Below are 22,699 nucleotides of genomic sequence, written 5' to 3' on the forward strand. Positions count from 1 at the left end.
TGCTTCAGCTGTTTAAATTCACCAAATTGCTTTCTGAATGAAAAACAGACAATGCTGGCTGACAAGAAGGCTAACCAAATGGCTCCTTCCAGCCTGACTAGAACAGAGGGGGAGAATAGAAAGCTTAGAGAAGATTCTAAACACATTGCACTTTAAAGCAAAACCCAATGTTGCACACCCATTCCAAAGCATACAACACACTCTTCTCTCAGCATACATTTAAAATGAAATTCAAATCTGACTGTACCGCTTTTGCAAGCTTCACACCATGCTCGTAAGTGAGAGGTTTCTCTTTCATATATAGCAAACGGGCCAAGGTTTTTGGGTCATCACGGAGATCAATCTGGCAAGAAAACACATGTGATAAACTTATTTATTTTCTCAGGCCTTGCCAGATATTTTAAACTGTGACATCATAGAGTCTTTTTCCCTGTTAACATCTTTGAAGTTGCTAAATTTTCTTTAAGGAAGCAGATTCACATGCCCATGTTATGTCTAAAAAAGTAAAGCAATTTCTTTGTAAATGTACACAACAGACTTTCCTTATGTTTTCCCCTTCAAACAGTTACCCTGCGAGCTGAAGACTTACTCGGATGATTCTTTTGCTATCTTAGATGTTTTCTCAAAATTTTCTATTTATTTCTAGATTCTGCTTACAGGGCATGCAAGATAACCAGTCTCATGACCTTACAGCGAGGCCTTATTTGATCCCAAAGTGTATTACTCATTATTTACTAGTTCATTTCCTGGCTTTGAACACATCTTTTTTTTTTTTTTCTTTTCCAAATAAAATCTTCATCCTCAAAGGAGGTGTGAAGATTTGCTACCTGTGAGGATATTCTAACAAATGTTCTGCAAGCTCTGGAAGGCAAGTCCCTAAGAAATTTTCAAACGGTTTGCTCAAGATAAGCATTAATCTTTTCAAAGGTAGGACTTTGAAGATAGCATTTATATATCTGGATTAGATTTGATAATTTAATTAAATATTTTGGTTGCTTTAAAGCCTCACTGTGTATGTGAACCCACATGTTCATGAATGGGTGTGAATGTGGGAACACAAGGGCTTGTGTCTTAAAGACCAATATATTAGGGTCCCTTTTATAAGCACATTACTCAGCTCTACTAACTGTGTGTGTGTGTGTGTGTGTGTGTGTGTGTGTGTGAGAGAGAGAGAGAGAGAGAGAATTGCTCAATTTTGTGCCTGTCTCTAATAAAATCAGCTTGAATCACAGAAAGGTGATTGAATATTCTGTCACATATTTGGCAGCAGGGATTCAGGTTCCATCAATATGGACAAACATTATTATCTGGAATTCAAGGCAAAAGACTTCATTTAAACAAACAGTTATCTTTTGGAGCAGAAGCGTTAACTATGATTACTCTGACTTATGGAGATGTGTATTCCTCTACTTTCTCTAAGTAAATACATATACTGTGTACCTGTCCATATCTTCTTTAGGAAATACTTTTCTTTATGTTAAAAAATTCTCTTGTTCAAAACGAACATAAATGAATAATAGAAAGAAATAGCATATGAAACAGATAACAATGAAGCCCTTCAGTATTGGTACATTCCTATGTCTTTGGGATAGTAATTTGGACTTTAAAATGCCAAAGAACAAAATCCATTTAAAACTATAAACGGTAACAATCCTTAATACATTTAATGTGATTGGCTTACTACTGGAAACTCAAACTATGGAAATGTATTAGCTTTCGGAACACTGTAAAGGCTTTCACAATCGTAGGTTTGTTTATCTGGTATATGTGTTTTGACTTCTTCTCTAAGATCTGGAAGACCAAGAGGTTTAAAAGGAATAGACAATGGTGAATTTTTATCTTCCTTCTCCAGAAGTGTAATTAAAGAATTCCTGTCATAGAATGCCTATTCTGATTGCTGTGGTCACCGTGACACTCCCACCTATTTTGTGATTTTAAAACAACTGTGGATTTCAGATATAAAAAATACTAGATAATATGTTCAATTGACACCCTCACCTCATTGCTCTGATTCAAGCCTGGCAAGGGGTGTCTGTTTTTAAAACTACTTTGTTATTAAAAAAAAATCAGAAAGATTAATTTTTGAAGGCCATATCAAAACTTTCTGCTCCATATTAAAGAGCTCTATTATCTTTTCCACTATGGGCTAAATCATCATGCACACCTTAAGAACTTCTGTTCATAGGATTGACATGTCTGAGACACTGTTCCATAGCATTTGGCAGAATAGGATGTTCATGAGGTACCGAAAGGGTCTTCCCGTTTTTGCAGCTCCCTCCCACCCTGCCATCGCCCGCATTTTAACCTGGGTCCCTATGAGGACATAAGGCACGTGAGGCATGCAGTCCTTGAGCTCGGGGACCCATTCCTCCTGGACGTTGTGGTAAGAGGCAGGGTTTACGACAGAGAAGCAGATCAAAAACACATCCGTGTTGGGGTAGGAGAGTGGCCTCAGCTGGTTGTAGTCCTCCTGTGGGAAGAGCAGACAAGGGTTTTTACAGCCCATGTAAGGTGTGTCCCATGTGGTTCCAAGGTCAGATTGCAGGTAAGAGTCCACTACAGTGCACTGGGATCCCGTTTCTTCCTCAACCGTAGAATCTGGTAGTTCTTTCTCTAGTAGAACTAAAGGAGCCACCAGTCAGAAAAATACCTTTTTGTTACATACAGAGATTATGTATTGCCCCCTCTTAAGATGAACTTAAAAAATATTTTTAGCATTTTATTGAGATGTATACCATAAGTTCACCCATTTATTTATTTATTTTTAAATTGTATACATTTAAGGTGTACAACATGGTGTTTGATATACATATATATACTATAGTGAAACAAATTAACATATTCATCTCCTTACAGCTTACCTTTAAAAAGATATTTTATGGCAAGAGGAACAGAAACCTACTCTTCTAGCATATTTCCAGTATGCAATATAGTATCATTAGCTATCCTTATCATGTTGTACGTTACAGCTGTAGACTTACTCACCCTAGCTAACTGCAGCTTTGTACCCTTGATCAAAACCTCCCCTTTACCTGTCCTTACTTGCCTCTGGTAACAATAATTCTACTCTCTGTTTCTATGTATTCCAAAGTTCACCTGACCAGGCACGGTGGCTCATGCTTGTAATCCCAGCACTTTGGAGGCCAAGGCAGGAGGATCACTTGATTCCTTGAGCTTGAGACCAGCCTGGGCAATATAGCGAGACCCTATCTCTACAAAAAAATACTAAAATTAGCTGGGCATGGTGGCACATGCCTATAGTCCCAGCTACTCAGGAGGCTGAAATGGGAGGATGGCTTGAGCCTGGGAGTTTGAAGCTGCAGTGAGCCATGATCATGCCACTGTACTCCAGCCAGGGCAACACAGCAAGATTCTGTCTCAAAAAACAAACAAAATAAAAAAAAACCAAAGTTCACCCATTTAAAGTGTAACATTCAGTAAAGATTATTGCAATTCTTCCATCATGTTGGAATTGTGTTGTATTGAATATACTATATTTAAATTAGTGAGCTATTTGCCAGGGCAACAGGAATCCTCTCCTCACACAATTAAAAAAAATTGTATCCAAATTTAATTTAGAATAAATGAACTAACATGCACAACAAGAGTTATTGCCAAATTTGACACCACAATATTTGAAGAAATATGTTGAGTGAGGGTTTAGAGCTAAGGATTTTGGATTTGTTTCAAAGATTACCTAAAGGCCAAATAAATAAAATGTTAGCTTAATTATTTTCTTTCTAAAGATTTTTCAGATCAGAATATGCTCTGTGGAAGAGTTTCTGGTTACATAAGATATTTATGTATTTGCTATTTTAGTGGGAGTTGATAAATACAAAGTAAAACTTTGCATCATTTCAACTTTGGGAAAATGTTAGCAAGAACCTTTGACTGTATGTGAAATGTTTGAGGAAGTTCCAAGGCAAAACCTGATATTTCAATAGCAAGTTTTTTATATTTTTATAGAATTTAATAACACATAAGCCAACAGTAACTTTGTGTGTGAGTGTGCATACACATACCATATTTATATATACATCACATATAACATGACATTTGTCCATACATACCATAATTTGTATGTGTATACACACGCTATATGATGTGTGTACACTATATATGTGTGTATACTATATGTGCAACTAAACTTATATGTTCACACCTATCAAATATATGTATTCATAGAGATGAGTTAATAAATAATTAATTCATTTATTAGGGCCATGACTACTCTTCATGAAACATTTCAGAAACTCACGAAACATGTATGTGCTAATTGCAAAAATGCAAACATTATAGAAGTACACAGAGTAGAAGTGAAAGCTTGTTTTCATCCCTGGTATGATCTCTAATAGTTTTTCCTCTCCCCAGAGAGGGCTACTGCTTAAACATTGTCCTTCCAAACATTTTATTTTACTTTATTTTATTTTTTGAGACAGGGTCTTTATTGCCCAGGCTGGAGTGCAGTGGCGTGATCATGGCTCACTGCAGCTTCAGACTCCCGGGCTCAAGCGATCCTCCCACTTCAGCCTCCCAAGTAGCTTGGACTACAGGCACATGCCACCACACCCAGCCAATTTTTAATTTTTTTTGCAGAGACGGGGTCTCACTATGTTGTCCAGGCTGGTCTTGAACTCCTGGGCTCAAGCAATCCTCCCGCCTTGGCCCCCACAAAGTGCTAGGATGATAGGGGGGAGTCACCACACCTGGCCCATTTTATATTTATGTATGTATACAACATACACATGTTTAGTTTAAAAACAAATTGATTAAATAGTTCATATTGTTGTGCCACTTGTGTTTTCTAAAATGTAATGTATCTTGGATATATTTTTAATATCAACCTTTCCATTGACTCTAATAATATATTTATTAGATAACAGGTTGATGGGTGTGGCAAACCATGTGTATACCTATGTAACAAACCTGCACGTTCTGCACATGTATCCCAGAACTTAAAGTATAATAAAAAAAATTTAAAAAGACCAGAAAAAGAAGTACACATGTACATACACATGAGACTGAAAGGAAGTACCTTAGAATATTAAGTATGGTCCACTCTGGTTGGTGGGCATGCATTGATCTATTGTTTAGCTACTCAGAGTATGCAGAACATGGGATTCAGTATATGTGGCCATTACTGCTACTACTATTAAAACTTAAGCAAACGTTTTAGGTACCTAATGCAAAATGAAAAGCCAGATGGCAAGGATGCTGAAAAGTAAAATCCTAAAAAATAAACCCAGAACAAACAAACAAATAAAACCCACTATTGTGGCTAATTTACCACATTTCTAGTCAAGCAAATAATTGGGAGTTTGGTGCACAGCTGAATAAACACTGGTCATACTGGGAAGTCGGGCCAGGTCTACAGGGTTGCGTCTCAGCCAAGTTGTGCCTATGTCGTGTGTGTGTGTGTGTGTGTGTGTGTGTGTGTGTGTGTGTGTGTAGCTGGGGAGGCAGTGGAGAAAGGGATAGCTAATTTCTTGGCACTACCCTTCCTCTTTACACAACTAGCTCTGAAAAACAAACCTCCTCTCCCGTCGTCTCCCCACTTCTCTCTTTTCTCTCTGGAATGTTCCCTTAAAGAGCAGCTGTATGGCCCATGAGCCAAGAAGTCTCCTTCCCAGGCTATAATCTACAGCTGTTCGCCACACCACCTGCCCTCTGCCACTGCATGCTCCCATCTGGATTGTCATAAATGGAGTAGGAACTGTGTTGATTTTTTTTCTCATCCCTACATGTACTCTTTTCACAGCAAATATTCAATAAATCCTATTACGGACTGGAAGAAATGACATCTACAGTGACCTGCAAATGAACACACGGCATTTCTGCGGGCCATTTACTGCAGTGACTTTCATTAGAATCACTTGGGGAGCCTTTAAACCATCCTGATGCTCTGCTAATCAACTCCCGGCCCCACCTCCTTTTCCACTCAGGAACCAGCTAAATTAGAATCTCTGGAGAGCGGGCCTGCGTATCTGGGAGTTCTGACTTAATTGGTTTGGGGTGGGCCTGGAGTTGAGAACATGGCTGTACTTCACTATCATCTCCACCATTAACGGAGGATGCACCCGAGGGCTTATTACTAAAGGTCAGACATTGTTTCAGACTCTTACATATGTTCTTATTGCATCCTCCTGATAGAACTAGAAGGATGGTACCACCAACATTCACATTTCATAGAAGAGGAAGTTAAGGTTTAGAGAAGTTCCATGACGGGCCAATGTTATAGAGTTCATAAATACCAGGATGGGGTATTTAGCCCCAATCTAGCTCTGGTTCTCAATTGTAACCACACTGTTTTCTGCAGCTCAGAGTTTTAAGTGACAGATTAAGCATTTTCTTAACTCACTTGTCTAGGAATCTTGACTCATATGTTACCCAGCAATCAAAACGTTTGACCACAGGATGTATCATCTATTTGATGGCCTGCATCTGCTTCAGATTACCACTGGATGGCAGCAACACTGTATATTTAAAACCTCAAAGCCAAAAACCAAAGCAAAACGCCATGAGGAGAAATGTCACAACTAGATTAGGTCGGAACAGATAACTGTTGTGCATAGTCGGAAAGGAGTATGTTTGTCTGATTTTTTAACCCAGTAGCTATCAAAGGATTTCTATTTACATTATGGAAAAGTTGGAAGACCACGGGTTGCTGGGTTGACTCTAGGTGGGGCAGGTGAGAGAAATCTGTTTCTGATCATTTACCCTCCTGGCCCTCCAGCTGAGTCGTTTCTGATAGCGTCAGTCACTGGGCTCACTGTGCTCTGTATTCTGGATCTCTTCTGTGGAAACCTTAGTCCTGCTGTATCATGCCATTTAAAAAATTTCGTGCCTACTGAATGCATAGCACTGTTAAGGATGCTGTATGAACTATGTAAGGGGAGTAAGAATTGGCAATTGGGGAAAGAAAATGAAAATACATGAAATAAGTCAATTTATGTGGAAATAAGACAGGTTAAGGTTCTCTTACTCTGCTGGCTAATCTTAAAATGGAATGATGTAGAATATTTATCTGAGTAAACTGGGAAAATACCATTCCAAAAGGCCTTAAAGATTAGCTAATGCAGTGGTTTCCAAACTATGCTGTTCAGTCCAGCAGCATTGGCGTCACCTGGGAGCTTGTTAGAACTACACATTCCCAGGTGCCACGCAGCCCGCCGAGGCTGGGGCGCTGGGGGAGAGGCTGCACCGTCAGTGCTAGAACAAACCCTCCAGGTGATTCTGATGCAGCTCAAGTTTCAGAACCACAGGTTCCTGTTCTTCCCGCTCCCCTGAGCCAGTTTTATGGTTTAAGAAACAAAGGTCTAGACAGATGGAGTAATGTAACCAGAACAACAGGGCAAAAATAGTTTTAAAGAAGGCTCAGCCGGGCCTGTAATCCCAGCACTTTGGGAGGCCGAGGCGGGTGGATCACGAGGTCAGGAGATCGACACCATTCTGGCGAACACTGTGAAACCCCGTGTCTACTAAAAATACAAAAAAATTAGCCGGGCGTGATGGCGGGCACCTGTAGTCCCAGCTACTCGGGAGGCTGAGGCAGGAGAATGGCGTGAACCCGGGAGGCGAAGCTTGCAGTGAGCGGAGATTGCACCATGTACTCCAGCCTGGGCGACAGAGCAAGACTCTGTCTCAAAAAAAAAAAAAAAAAAAAAAAAAAGGCTCACACCTGGGCTATTGGGGGCTAACCCTGGGCTGCAGCTATAAAATATGGCAGGGGGTCAGGATTAATAAAAGAAAGTGTCCCCTGGGGGCTGGGGGAGTTGAGTTTGTGCCAGCTGGTGACTTAATGTTTTTTCACAAGGGAGCATGCTTTGGCCCTGGGTTCCATGGTAACATGTGGAGATGATGTTAGGGGCTATGAGAAGTGGATAAGTGGTTTAGTTGGTATTTGAGGCCCTTTCTAATGTTGAAATTCAGAATGGAAGACAGGTGTTTGTTTGCTTCTTGAGGAGACACGGTTTTAATCTAAAAGAGAGGCTCAAATGGGGGTAAAGTAGACAAAGAGGCTAGGATTGGGGAGTGCAGGGAAGTATTTGGGGCAAGTAGGCCTTTGAGTGCTTTTAGCCCAACTTCACCCTGATGGCAAGAACATGTTCAGTTTGAAGGCAGATCCGGTGCTCTGGGGTGACTATGGGTGATTATTAAACACGAACAGTTCAGAGAAAGTGTTAGCATTAGATGTGCCAAACACCTGGGTCCTAAATATTATAGGCTGCATCATGACACAGGTAAGTGAAATCATTTTGTAGACAGCACTTCTTAGAATCCACATACATTTGCATCACCTGTGGACCTTGTTAAACTGTAATTTTGTGTTTTTTTTTTCTTTTTTGTTTTTGAGATTGGGTCTCGCTTTCTGCACACACTGTAGTGCACTGATCATAAGTTCACTGGAGTCTTGAACTCCTGGGCTCAAGTGATCCTCTCTCCTCAGCCTCTCAAGTAGCTGGGACTACAGGTATGCACACGACGCCTGGGTAATTAAAAAAATTTGTAGAGATAGGGTCTCGCTATGTTGCCCAGGCTAAAGTGCAAATTCTTATTCAGTAGCAGGACTGGAATGGAGCCTAAGAACGTGCATTTCTAACAAGTTTCCAGGTGATGCTAGTGCTACTGGGTCCAGGTGCCACACTTTGAGCAGCACAGAGAGTTGCGCTGAACGCCTCCCACCCCCCCATACCCACATTAAATTAGAAATAGAATTCTGCTTCTGAGTATTGGGTTTAGTGACGTTTATCCTAGATTTTTTGGTACAAGTCTCATTTTCATATTCGCCCATAAATCAGGTTGAATTTGAAAAACATGGGCATCGTGTATAGGGTGGGTGCATAGCATGGTGCTTAAGAGCATGGGTGGTGGGTAGAAATTCTCCGGGTTTGTGACTATGGTGTGATCTTGGGTAAGTTCTCCATGCCTCACTTTCCTTATCTGCAGAATGAGGCTAATAGTGCTGGCCTTATGAGTTGTTATGAGAATAAAATTCGTTAATATTTGTAGGCCACTTAGAACATTGTCTTGAACATAGTAAGTACTTTAATGATCCAGTAAAAGAGTCCATCCTCCCGCCCATATCAACAACAGCTGCTGGTCCTGGAAGCATTTCCCTACCCTTATTGGATGCCAAGGCTGATTCAGAAATTAACGTTTTCTGAACTGAGTAGTAATAAGACCCAAATGTTTGCAAACTCCAACCGCAACTCTCAATGTTCCTACATCTCTCTTTTTCATAATTTGGGGAGAAGTAAGATTGTGTCCTAAGGTTACTTTTAGTAAGCACCTGTGAGGTTACTTTTAGTAAGCACCTGTAAGCAAACGTCTCCCTAATCTCCCAAATTGCCTACTCCTGCAAATCCCACATGAAGATACACGTGAGCAAGAAAGTTGGAGTTGCTCATTGAGGGAAAACATTTGTTCTGAGGTTTTAGGCAAACTTTCCATAGAGGGCTGCTGCCAGATCCTGTGCTCCAGATGGCCCCCTTGGATCAGCCAATAGCAAAGGGGAAGGCTCCACTCCTTCCAAGTGGGGCCCGGTTTGCCGTTCGTAAACCCTGGCTGTGCTTGCTTCCTTGCCTGGTTGTGTGCTTCCTCAGCCCTTGGGGGAAAGCGGGACTTCAGAAGTCAGGGTCTGGGGAAGATGTGCCACACCTAGACCTGGGCAAGTGAGGGGCTCGGTTGATGGCCTTCCTTGCTTCTCTACTTCTGTGGTCACTGGTGACGGCTGAGCTACTGCGGGCTGTGGTTTCTCAGTGACAGACACCATTCTGTGCTTGCCCACATGCAGATGGTTCCTGGTTCTGTGGGGAACCTGGTGGTTCACCCTTCCACAGAACCAGGCGCCTGGCCAGGCTGCACCTGGCTCCTGACACCAGGAGACGGTCATGCCTCCCCGGCAGTGCTGCTAACTACCATTTTCACAGGTGTTGTTTCTGAGATATGCCCATCCTGGAGTCTTGCCCGAGAGGCCACAATCCGAGTAGGGCTTTGCCCACATCATCCTTCTAGGTGAGGCCGCATCCAGAGAAGGAGGCGAGACCTTGTCTTAGTACTATGGCTGGTTCTACTGTAATGACCTGCAGTGAGATGGGAGGCCATGTGGCTGCAAGCCGTAGCCTGGGAAAGAGCCCTTTCCCAGTCTGGAGTTCCTCAGCTGGTGAATGCCCAGGGCTGGCTGCAGCATCCCCAACCCAACCAACAGCCTGCTGTCCAGTTGTTCTCTCCTGATGCATTGTAAACAAACTGGCCTGCAAGGACATCATGGGAAAGTCAGCTCTGGGACTCTTTCATAGCTGAGCCAAAGATCTGAGCTCCAGATATCCCTTTAACATTCAGTAACACACTACTAGGGACATGTCTCATACAGGATGACTTGACACAACCTAAATAGATTTGGCTTACAGGGCTGGTTGGCCTTATTTCCTCCCTAGTGTGATCTGAGGAGTTACATGCACTCACCGTGAGAAAAATTCCTCAATTCATCGCCTCATCTAATGTTTGGAATTCTACCTAACAGAGAATTAAACAGAGTTGTGACGAATCTATCTTCAAAGGGCTCCACTCCAAGTCCAAATGTTAGTTTGTTTCAGGGTTTGGTGGAGGGAGCTAATGTTTAATAGCAGCCACCACGTGTTGACAGTGTATGCAAATAACTTCATCATAAACTCTTTTTTTTTTTGAGATGGGGTTTTGCTTTTGTTGCCCAGGCTGGAGTGCAATGCTGCGGTCTCGGCTCACTGCAACCTCTGCCTCCTGGGTTCAAGGGATTCTTCTGCCTCAGCCTCCCAAGTAGCTGGGATTACAGGCGCCCGCCACCATGCCTGGCTAATTTTGTATTTTTTGTAGAGACGGGGTTTCACCATGTTGGCCAGGCTGGTCTTGAACTCCTGACGTTGTGATCTATCTGCCTCAGCCTCCCGAAGTGCTGGCATTACAGACATGAGCCACTGCACCCAGCCCATTATAAACTATCTTTAGCACATGCTTGCCTGAATTGTGGAGGGGCAGGGGTGTCTCAGGCCATGGCTCATGGGGCTGTAGCCAGGTCTGAGGCAGACAAGGTGCCTCAAAGTTGAGGGAAAGCAGGTCAAATGATTTTGTTTAGCACTGACATTGAGGGTTAAGACAATGAATTCCTATCACTTTACCTCTCAGAACACATTTGCTTCAGTTAGTTCAAGACAAAAATGTGGAGGATTGCTCCTTGGTTTATTCATGCACAAAAATCTAATTATTCAAGCGAGATGGACTCTATAGCTGGATTCAGAGACATTTCCTTTTTGTGGTTCAGGGATTAATCAATTGGTTTTGAAATCATCTCTCTTCCATTGTAAGTAATTGGCCAAATGAGTATTTTTGAATTATACACATCCTTTAGCTATCCAGCACATTTACTAGAATAGAACTGAGAAGAGGCAGATTATTCTACCTAGGACTGGGAATGGAATTTCTGGGACACTGTTTCCAAATTAAATTTGTTACAAAGTCTTAATAGCTGAATTGTAGAATTATAGGAATACATTTCAGTAATGGTTATTTTCCATTGCATCCTCCTAACTTTCAGAACAATGCCTCAATCACCAGAAACGTTTAGAGTAGTGCTTCTCAAAATTTAATGTGCATTCTAATGATTTGGAGATCTTCTTAAAATGGATTTGCAAATTCGGTAGGCTGGGGATAGGCCTTAAGATTCTGCAGTTCTAACGTGCTTCCTGGTGATGTTGATGCCACAGGTTGGTGGACCACGCTTTGAGTGGCTCTCAAAGTATGGTGTAGGGACCAGCAGGAGCATTGCCAGAAAACCTGTTAGAAATGCAAACTCTTGGGCCAGATGCAGTAGCTCACATCTGTAATCCCAGCACTTTGGGAGGCTGAGATGGGCGGATCACCTGAGGTCGGGAGTTTGAGACCAGCCTGGGCAACATGGTGAAACCCCTGTCTCTAGAAAAAAAACACAAAAAAATAGCTGGGTGTGATGGCAGGTGCCTGTAATCCCAGTTACTTGGGAGGCTGAGGCAGGATAATTGCTTGAACTCAGGAGGCGGAGATTGCAGTGAGCCAAGATTGCGCAACTGCACTCCAGCCTGGGTGACGGGAACGAAACCCTGTCTCAAATAAATAAATAAATAAATAAATAAATAAATAAATAAATAGATAAATAAAAAAAAAAAAAAAAAAAAAAAAGAAATGCAAACTCTTGGGTCCTGCCCTAGACCTGGAGAAGCAGAAATTCTTGGAGTGGGGCCCAGTAGCTGAGTTTTGACAAGCCCTGTGGTGATTCTGACACATACTCCTGTTTGAGAATCCCTGTTCTAGAAAATGAATGACAGGTTATCCTGTGGTGTACCACATTCCCATTATTCAGCAATCTTCTACAGCTGAAAGGTCTCCCATGGGTCAAACCTCAAGTCCTTTTGCCTAGTTACTCCAGTTCTATCAGGGTCTCTTGAGATTACATGTGAAAAGTACTCATCGTAGAATTTTTGGCCTAGAAGGAACCTTAAGATACGTTCTGATTCCTTTTCCCCATGCTTTATGGTTCCTTTTGAGTCTTGTCCACCTCTGAATATAAAGCATTCAAGTGAGAGTTAGTTGAAAAAATGTCTTATAATCTATTTGTTATGTTTTATCAGTCTTCATCACTTTTGTGTCAGATGTTGAGGCCATTCCGTTTGCTTTGATGTGGAGTTTAAAGATATTTTTACAATGTCTTACAGCTTCAACTCTTATACTAGTGTTATTTAAATTTTTTCTTAAAAGGACAGAACAGTGGGAAAAAATAATTAAACTCCACAAGAGCTTTTAAAGAGTTTCATTGGATTTAAAATTAAAAAGAAGCCTGTGGAGGTTGTTCTTGGAGCAGTTAACGCACAGGAGGCAATACTTGTTGGATTGCTGCAGAGGAGGGGAGAACTGACTGGGCAGCAGGGGACAGAGAGGCTTTTTCGGAAGCCAGAGGGACCAGAGAGAGGTTTCAGAGTCATGAAATAATCATTGCCGTATTGAACTTTTCAAACCGGATTGTATTAGTACAATTTGACTATGGGGGAGGAGGGTATAAACTCCTCTCTCTTTCAGGCTATGAGTTCCTGATGAATGGGGACACACCAATGATTGTGTGATTGAATTAGAGCAGGCAACTTCAGCCTCCAAAGTGGTGTGCCCTTGTTGCTGGAATGCTTTCTGTTGGGGGCATGAGCTATCCTGAGGCCCTTGTATCTTAGATTAGAGAAGCAAACTGATTTTTTCATTTGAGCACGTGGGGTGCCTCCTTTCTTAGTCGTATGGCTTGCTATTGACATGAGAGGTTGCTTCTCTCCCAGTTCCTGGCGGTAGCTTACCAAAACAGGCATCTGCCAATGAGGGTACCCTGGATGCTCTTAGAAGTTTTGAGTCTGGTGTTAGATTTTCCAGGCTCCGCACCCTAGCCTGGCCAATACCAACCTTTGATGTTCCACATACATTTATACAGTGGTCCTTACAAATTTTCACAGAAATCCCCAAAGAGAATTCCATTTATTGATATTATCGTGAAGAGCTTTCAAGTTGAGCAAAATGATGTATATCCAAAACAATTGTGAAAAAAAAGGCCTAGATGAATGCATCACTACAAACAACAATTCCCAGGAAACTCACACTGAGAAATAGCAGGGTAAAATGTTCACTCCAAAGGACTTAAGGTGTAAGAATGTGGACAGACTGAACAACCCACTGATTTTGACCTAAATAAATGACCCAAGACATATGGTAACAAAAGCTCTATCCAAGAAATTGGGCTACAGCCATCAGTTCCTTAACCACTTTCCCTCCACCAATCCACAAACTGGATTAGAACATTAGAACATGAGAAACTTCGTAGCGATGTGTGAGATGCTGGGAAAGACAGATTAAGTGCCATTTTCACCCAAAGAGAGCATGTGCCAACTGATTAAATGTTGAGGGTTTTAGCCCATTGTCTTACGTTATTGGTGGGCCAGTTTCTCCAACTTGAAGAAACAGCCCTGACAAAGTGAGAAGATTTCAAAAATCTGAGGGAATTTAGAGTCAACCCCCAGTTTTTTTTTTTTTTTTTTTTTTTTTGTTTTTTTTTTTTTTGAGACGGAGTCTCGCTCTGTCCCCCAGGCTGGAGTGCAGTGGCCGGATCTCAGCTCACTGCAAGCTCTGCCTCCCGGGTTCCCGCCATTCTCCTGCCTCAGCCTCCCGGAGTAGCTGGGACTATAGGCGCCCGCTACCTCGCCCGGCTAGTTTTTTGTATTTTTTAGTAGAGACGGGGTTTCACCGGGTTAGCCAGGATGGTCTCGATCTCCTGACCTCGTGATCCGCCCGTCTCGGCCTCCCAAAGTGCTGGGATTACAGGCTTGAGCCACCGCGCCCGGCAACCCCCAGTTATTCAGGGTTGACTCTCACATTTGGAAAACATCTAGGATCCTGACTTTTCTTCCTTCCAACACGTAATCCATCTTCTCCCTCTCTCTTCCCCTCACCCCAGCCAATCTCTTTTTGGGCCTTTTCGCTGTTCATTAGGCAATTCAAATAAAGGGTGGGCAAAGAAAATAACCTGAAAAAAATGGGTGCAACTAAAATTTATGAAATTGATCTATGAATCTTGGATCTGGAATAGGTTTCCACAGAAAGAAATTGAAACTCTTGGTCACAAATCTGTTATTCTGGTTTTTGATGGTTATCAGTCAATGAATGAATCATTATTTACCTATCAATGCCTTGAATAATGTAACAATTTAGATTTTTGTAGTTATAAGTATTTTTAAAATATCGAGAATGTGCTTTTGGTTGTCATTTAGGCAGACAATAAATTAGCCCCAAATGATCAGAATGGGTAATATTTGTGCTATGAGTCCCATCTGCCTAAGCAAACGGATCTTTTTCTCCCCCATACCACCCCCTCCAATGAATCAAAATAATAAAAATGTACCTGTCCCGCGGTGTCATACAGTCCGAGCAAGTGTTGCTTGCCTCCCACAGTCACAGTCACTAGGGGAGAAGAGAAGAGGAGAGTCCATAAACACAAGCTTCAATCAGGCACCTTCACATTTTTTCCATGCCAGCATCTCCTTGGGCAGCAAGGAGAAGCATATGCCTCGCCCATGTACATTCTAAACCAAGTTGACAGCATAATTTCCAAATGAAAGGTAACCTTGGGCTGCAGTGATGGCAGATGGTCTTAGCCAAGTCCAGATTTCTCAACAGAGATGAATATTATTGGTGCCACCAGGACACTCTGTGGGCTACCCACCCATCCTTATTCAGCTCTGGGACACCAAGCTTCTGATGAGAAAGAATGCTGGGCCCCTTTTTCATTAGTTATTGCCTTGTTTTCTTTGGTTTGGGACACCTTTCGGGGCGCAGAATTGTGTAAGTAGCTTGTCTATTAGAAATCTCTCTGCTTTGAAATATTTATAAAACCCTAAAAACAGAGGATATTATCATACCTATTAATACATGTTTTTATAGTCTACAAAGCAAGGCAAATAGTTAAATGAGAAGGGCTTAGTGTTCATTTTGAAAAGTTTTTTAAAATTAGATATTCCTGTGCTTTAGCACAATTGATACATTATGATTTTGAGCTTTAGTTGCAGAAGACGTTGTATAGGTTCAGTCTTCCATACATAAAGGGTGTTTAGAGGGTGACAAGTAGTGAGTTTGACTTACTCAGTAGCTTACTGCTTTGCCAAGGAATTGTGCCCTGAAAATGAGAAGCAAAACAGGGATAGCAACCACTCGGTACATGTCTGGAAATGAAAGTCTCAACTTGAAACTAAACTGAGATTGAACAGATTGAATGCAGGAGTAATAGAATTCTTTTCGTGAATGGAAAGAGCAAATTTAAATTTCCAAAAAAAAACTGAATCGCTTTTTGGAAAAAGGAAATAAAATATGAAGAAAAGTATGAGTTTTCTCTCTTGTTAAAATGTGCAAATTCAATGTGAAGATGATTTTTGAGTCTTTCTATCATTAGCTGTGCAGGAAATGAAAGATAAACTGAACAGCAATCTTTTATAACCGTATCTCTAACAGCCAAATTCTCTAGTCTGCTGCTTAGAGTTGCTGATTCCGTGTTGATTTTACTTTTATTTCTTTTGAGGTTCATGGGCTACATGTATACAAGGAACTTCTTAATGGCTCATTCTTTGAAAAGCAAAGGACTTGTTTAAAAGCACTATGTCCCCAGACACTGGGAACTATTTTTCTAATCTACTCAGATCAACATGTGTTCAGCTTGATAACATGGCTGCAACCACTCAGATGACCTGTTAAATGTGTATTTTAAAATGGTGAACCCAGCTCCATCCACCCCTGGTTACCATGCTGACAGAAGAAGGGCGTTTAAACGTTTTCACTTCCTTTCACAAGTCAGGCTAGCCATAGAAACGGAGGTGAGGCTGTGTGGCCCAGAGCTCTCGTCCTGTTTAATTTCTCCTCTTCATGCACAACGGCAGAAGAGAGCCCAATCAGATATTTCTGAAATCTGCCTAAATGGTTTCTTCAGTGACCAGTTCACTAACTTGTCATGGATTAGGCATGAAGGGAGACATCCAGCTATTACAGCATGGAACGTCGAGTGAGCCCAGTACGTGCAGGTCAGGGGCGGCTGTTCCAGAGACCCCTTAGACTGTCTCATGACATACAGTCCCGGGGCCATCTGTGGAGTGATTCCTGGAAGTCGAGTCATCCTCACTGCCCCACGGGGCACTGCAAATATTCCTAAGCAATGGCTCCGACCTATGTTACTGGAACCCTGGGGTGCCTGCTCAGATATTCCTTGCTTTCTCGGTCATTCTCTTCAGTCTGTTTTTCCTCGGGCCTCACCCTTTTCTCCTGTGGCAGCTTTGATCCCCGGGAATTTCTCCAGGCCTGAAGTGAGCACAGGAAGGTGAGGTAGTGGGCGGAGGGTCTGGGCAAAGCTTTCTCTTTCCTCTGTTCTTTCCTTCTTCAAGTCTACCGGGTTCCTGGACTGAACTCAGTGGTGGGAGTAGAAAGACCAGATACAATTCTTCTTGCCATGGAGCATGGAGACAAGTGGTTTCCTGGCAAAGCATGGGCACTGTGCAGTGAGGCATGAGCTGTGTCAGGGGCAGTGTGAGGGGTGTGGGGGCCTGCGGCAGGGGCGCTGCTGCCTGTGCACATGTCTGCACACACACACTGCTGGAGCTGGATCAGAAAAGGCTTTCTGAGCCAAATACGAAAAGAGGAAGTCAAACTATCCTTCTTTGCTGACAATATGATTCTATACCTAGAAAACCATAAAGACTCTGCCAAAAAGCTCACAGAACTGATACATGACTTCAGTATAGGTTCAGGATACAGAAATCAATGTACAAAAATCAGTAGTATTTCTATACACCAATAACATTCAGGCTGAGAGACAAATCAAGAGCACAATCCCGTTTACAATAGCCACACAAAAATAAAATACCTACATCTCTACAAGGAGAACTATAAAACCCTGCTGAAAGAAATTATAGATGACACAAACAAATGGAAAAACATTCCATGCTCATGGATTGGAAGAATCAATATTGTTAGAATGGCCATACTGCCCAAAGCAATACAGATTCAACAGCCTTCCTGTCAAACTACTGTAAACCAAAAATAAAATTCTAAGCCCCCCAATTGACTGAGTGGAACCCTCCTCTTGGTTAAGGGCATTCCAAAGTAAACCTGAAAAACTAGGTCAGGCCATGATGGGAAGGGGGACTGGGTGGAACATGCCTCATCATACTCTCCTCCCTTTGGAATTTAGGCACAGCTGACCAACATTAACATCAAAACAGAGGTCTTGTGACTGACAAAACAGACTCTGTAGTAATAAGACACCAAATTGCAACCTGACTCTAGTATAGCATCACATGACAGAGAACAAGCCTTGAAAGAAACCAAAGTATTTTCCCCTAAAATATCTTTGAGACATTTTGAAATGGCCCTGAAAAACTGTCTCTTGTCTACAATCCATAGAAAATTCCTTTCCCTTTTCATGTCTTTTCCTGATCCAGGAGAGATTTAACTAAGAGTCTGGCACCTTTTAGGGTCTGACAAGAGGCACCTACCATTTGTTCTCTCTGAAGCCTGCTAGTCAGAGGCTTCATCTATATAACTATCTATCTATAATATAGATAGGTTGCAGAACCTTGGTTTCTGCAACTCTCCTTATCTTAACTACAAACATTTATTTCTGTTGACTTCAACTTTTCAGACAGAGCTTAACCCTTTCAACCAATTGCTGATCAGGAAATGTTTAAAACCACCTATGACTTAGAAGCCCTTGGGCTTTGAGACGTCATGCCTTTCCAGGCCTAATCAACATATACCTTACATGTACTGATTTATGTCTCTGTAACTTCTGTCCCCCCTAAAATGCATAAAATCAAGCTGTAACCAACCATCCTGGGGACATGTTCTCAGGACCTCCTGGGGCTGTGTCATGGGTCATGGTTTTTACATTTGGCTCAGAATAAATCTCTTCAAATATTCTACAAAGTTTGACTTTTTATCATTGACACTACCAGTGTCATTTTTTACAGAATTAGAAAATACTGTTCAAAATTTCATGTGGAATCAAAAAAGAACCTGAATAGCTAAAGCAATTCTAAGCAAAAAGAACAAAGCCAGAGGTATTACATTTCCCTACTTCAAACTATACTATATGGCTACAGTAAACAAAACAGTGTGGTACTGGTGCAAAAACAGACACATAGACCAGTGGAACAAAATAGAGAATCCCAAAATAAAACTGCACACCCACAGCCATCTGATGTTTGATGAAGTTTACAAAAATAAGAAATGGAGAAAGGACACCCTACTCTATAAATGGTGTCGGGATAGCTGGCTAGCCATATGCAGAAGAATGAAACTGGACCCTTACCTTTCACCATATGCAAAAATGAACTCAAGATGAATTAAAGATTTAAATATAAGACCTCAAACTATCAGAATTCTAGAAGAAAACCCAGGAAACACCATTTTGAACATTGGCCTTGAGAAAGAAATTATGACTAGGTCCTCAAAAGCAGTTGTAACCAAAACAAAAATGGACAAGTGGAACCTAATTAAACTCAAGATCTTCTGCACAGCAAAACAAAAACAAAACAAAATGAACTATCAACAGAGTAATCAGACAACCTATAGAATGGGAACAAATATTCACAAACCACACATCCGACAGACATATAATATTCAGAATCTATAAGGAACTTAAGCGAAAACAAAAAAGCTTTCTAATAACGACATGAACAGATACTTCTCAAAAGAAAATATACAAGTGACCAACAAACATGTTTATGAAAAAATGTTCCACATCACTAGTCTTCAGAGAAATGCAAATCAAAACTATAGTAAAATACCATCTCACACCAGTCAGAATGGCTATTACTAAAAAGTCAAAAAACAGCTGATGCTGGTCAGACTGTGGAGAAAAAGGAGACTTTATACACTGTTGGTGGAAACGTAAATTAGTTCAGCCATCGTGGAAAGCAGTTTGAATATTTCTCAAAGCACTTGAAACTACCATTTGACCTGGCAATCCCATTGCTGGGTAGATATCCAAAAACAAAAAACAAAAAACAAAAAATTGTTCTCCCAGAAAGACATATGCACTTATATGTCCATTGTAGCACTGTTCACAATAGCAAATACATGAAATCGATCTAGGTGTCCATCCTGGATGGACTGGATAAAGAAAGCCTGGTGCATATACCTCATGGAATACTATGTAGCCATAGAAAGAATAAAATCATGTTCTTTGTAGCAACGTGGATGCAGCTGGAGGCCATTATCATAAACTAATTAATGCAGAAACAGAAAACCAAGTACTGCATGTTCTCATAAGTGGGAGCTGAACATTGGGTACTCATGGACACAAAGATGGCAACGATAGACAGTGGGGACTACTAGAGCGGGGAGGGAAATAGTGAGGGATGGGTTGCAAAACTAACTATTGGGTACTATGCTTACTACCTGGGTATGTAGTAAGCATAGTACTCAGGTGATGGGTGCTATCATACCCCAAACCTCAGCATCATGCATGATACCCATGGAACAAACCTACAGAGGTACCCCCTGAATCTAAAATAAAAGTTGAAATTGAAAAAAGAAAAGGCTCTCTGGAGGAGACGGTGTCTGAGCTGAGTTCCTGAGGATGTCCAAGAGCTACCCAGGGTGCACTGGGGCAGGAATAGCTGTGGTCCTGTGCTGGCCAGGGTGCACTGGGGAAGATGATGCCAAGAAGGTGGGCACACAGGGCGGGGCTGCCCTAGCTCACTAACTGAGGCTTCATTCTGATGGCTTTGTTAAGCTATGAAATCCTGAATTATTCTTTTCCTCAAAATGAGTAAAAGAGAAGGACTTAAAATAATTTCCTCGAGTTAAGGCAAAATGGTGGGGAAAGGGAAGACACCATTTTGGGTGTGGAAGCCATGTTGGATGTTCAGCTTTGCTGTGTAGTGGCTGTCTAGTCTGTCTGTGTGTGGGGTCACTCCTGCTGGAGGAATCCTAAAAGAGGGGACCAGAGCTTGTGGTCTTAACATTTCATTTCCTCTTTTCTGCCCTTTTATTCTCTCATTCTATCAGAAGGAAGATAAGTAGATCATGCAGTTTATGCCAGAGGACGTCAAGGGACAGCCAGAGATAGATCAAGTGTCAATCAAACATTGGGGGTTATACGGGTCATGGCTTTGTGAGTCCTTATCTTGGACTAGCAGTGGATGCCTTATTGCTTGCCAACCTGTGTCCTGTGAGGCTTCTCAATTTGGAAATGAGTCAGTCACACCTGCACAGAAGGAAGGTACTGTCATAAAATGCTAATGGTAAATGTAGTGAGGTTCAAAGAGCAGGATCTTTCAAGTCAGATAGTTCTGTATTTGAATCCTATCGCTGCTATTCATCACTGTAATGACCTTGAGAAAGTCACCTACGGTCTCTGAGCCCCTCTTTCCTTATCTATTAAAAATGGGGGATAACATCACCTACCAAAGAAAGTACTTGTGAGGAGGAAATTAAATGAGAAAATGCCCAGCACATAGTCTGACCTATGGTGGGTGCTAAACAACTGTTATTTTTCCTCTTTCAGCAAATGCTTATTGAACCCGTTCTAAGGACAAGGACTAGCCTGTCTTGCTCTCCACTGAATACTCAGTGCACATTAACTGGCACATGGTGTGATCTTAATGTTTGTGAATTACTAGTCATTTTCTACCCTATAATAGGTATTTAGATCTGTCTGATATTCCGCACTGGACAGGAAGATCCTCGAGTGCAGAGTCTCCATGCCCACTATACCCCACAGTACACAGCCAGTTCCTGGCATACACAATAGATGCTGAATACACAGTACGGATATAGAGCACTGGGGGCAGAAGAAAGTTCTTCAAAATGTGTAGTGGGGCAGCTTGAAGCTCCTGGCAAGATTGGAACTGCTGGGAAGGGCCTATAGCCAGCAAATCTGCCTGGCAGACAGTGGTCAGACTAAAATCTCAGATCACCTTCTATCCCTGGAGCTATTAGTGTTGTTTTCTGAGCTTAGAGAGGTTTTAAAGAGAGTAGGTCAAATGACCTGCTAATGGCTCAGATGGTTCTCTCAATAAAGTGTGAAAAGTTGTCAGTGACCTGGTAAGTATGTAAAATGAAGGTCCTTTTCCCCAAATCCATTAAACTCTTTGCTCTCTTGTCTGTCTTCTTTGAGTGAATTGGAGTGGTTAATTTTGTGACTTGGTGTGAGATGCTAATGAAGTCTAAGTCCTGGTCTTGCTGTCTTGAGTTTCACCCAGAGAGAAAATAGCTCAGGTAGAACTTACCGTCTACTTCCCTCAGCATTTCGGTTATCTCACAAAACAACGTGTGTTCTGCAAATCTGGATGAGGAAGTGTCGGTCATGCCCAGTAAACCATCAAAGCCCCTTCCTCATTGGGTTGGCTGTCTCGGCTGCCAAGAGTGGTCTTTTGAAGTCAATATTATGAATATAGGATGGCTTTCAAGAGAAATGTTGGAAATGTCAGGTCAATTACAGGGATGCTTCCAAGTAAGTGCCTTTCAGTTGCTAGCACATAACTAGCTGTCTGCATTCTTATGTCTCGTGTACTGTATTTGCCAGGTAGAATGAGGCACACCTGACTATGTGGTGTATGTAGTACCACAAAGCTGCTATGTTGGAGGAAGAAACACTGAATTCTGGATATAGCAAGAAATATAATTTTAGGAAAGTTAAAAACACAACTTTCATGCAAATATAGGATGAGCACATAGCAAAGATTTACTAACTCGTTTGTGAGTGAACCTGCAAGATGGTAAATCTTGTTCAAAGAACATTTTGAAGAACTAGGCATTTATAATATTTAAAAAGCAATGTTAGGCCAGGTGCAGTGGCTCATGCCTGTAATCTCAGCACTTTGGGAGGCTGAGGCAGGAGGATTGCTTAAACTCAAGAGTTTGAGACCAGCCTGGGAAACAAAGTGAGACCCCACTCTTCAAAACATAAAAAAGAAAAATTAGCTGGCCGTGGTGGTGTGCATCAGTAGCCCCAGCTACTTTGTAGGCTGAGGCGGGAGGATGCTTAATCCCAGGAGATCAAGGCTGCAGTGAGTCATGTTTTTGGCACTTCACTCCAGAGCTTGGGTAACAGAGTAAGCTACTGTCTGGAAAAAAAAAAAAAAAAAAAAAAAAAAAAAAAAAAAAAAAAAAAAAA

General features: G+C 41.7%; 1 protein-coding gene across 1 annotated transcript in view; it reads right to left on the minus strand.

Moving 5' to 3' along the window:
* The window catches only part of RHOJ (ras homolog family member J), a 102,160-nt gene that overhangs the window by 9,201 nt on the left and 70,260 nt on the right, over nucleotides 1-22,699 (minus strand). The window contains exons 2-4 of the mRNA XM_023231996.1: nucleotides 14,939-14,997; nucleotides 2,306-2,470; nucleotides 248-343 (exon numbers count right to left, since the gene is read on the minus strand). Of these exons, the coding sequence (XP_023087764.1) occupies nucleotides 248-343; nucleotides 2,306-2,470; nucleotides 14,939-14,997 (320 nt within the window). The remainder of the gene's footprint in view (nucleotides 1-247; nucleotides 344-2,305; nucleotides 2,471-14,938; nucleotides 14,998-22,699) is intronic.

This window comes from Piliocolobus tephrosceles, chromosome 6, assembly GCF_002776525.5.
Source record: "Piliocolobus tephrosceles isolate RC106 chromosome 6, ASM277652v3, whole genome shotgun sequence".
NCBI lineage: Eukaryota > Metazoa > Chordata > Mammalia > Primates > Cercopithecidae > Piliocolobus > Piliocolobus tephrosceles.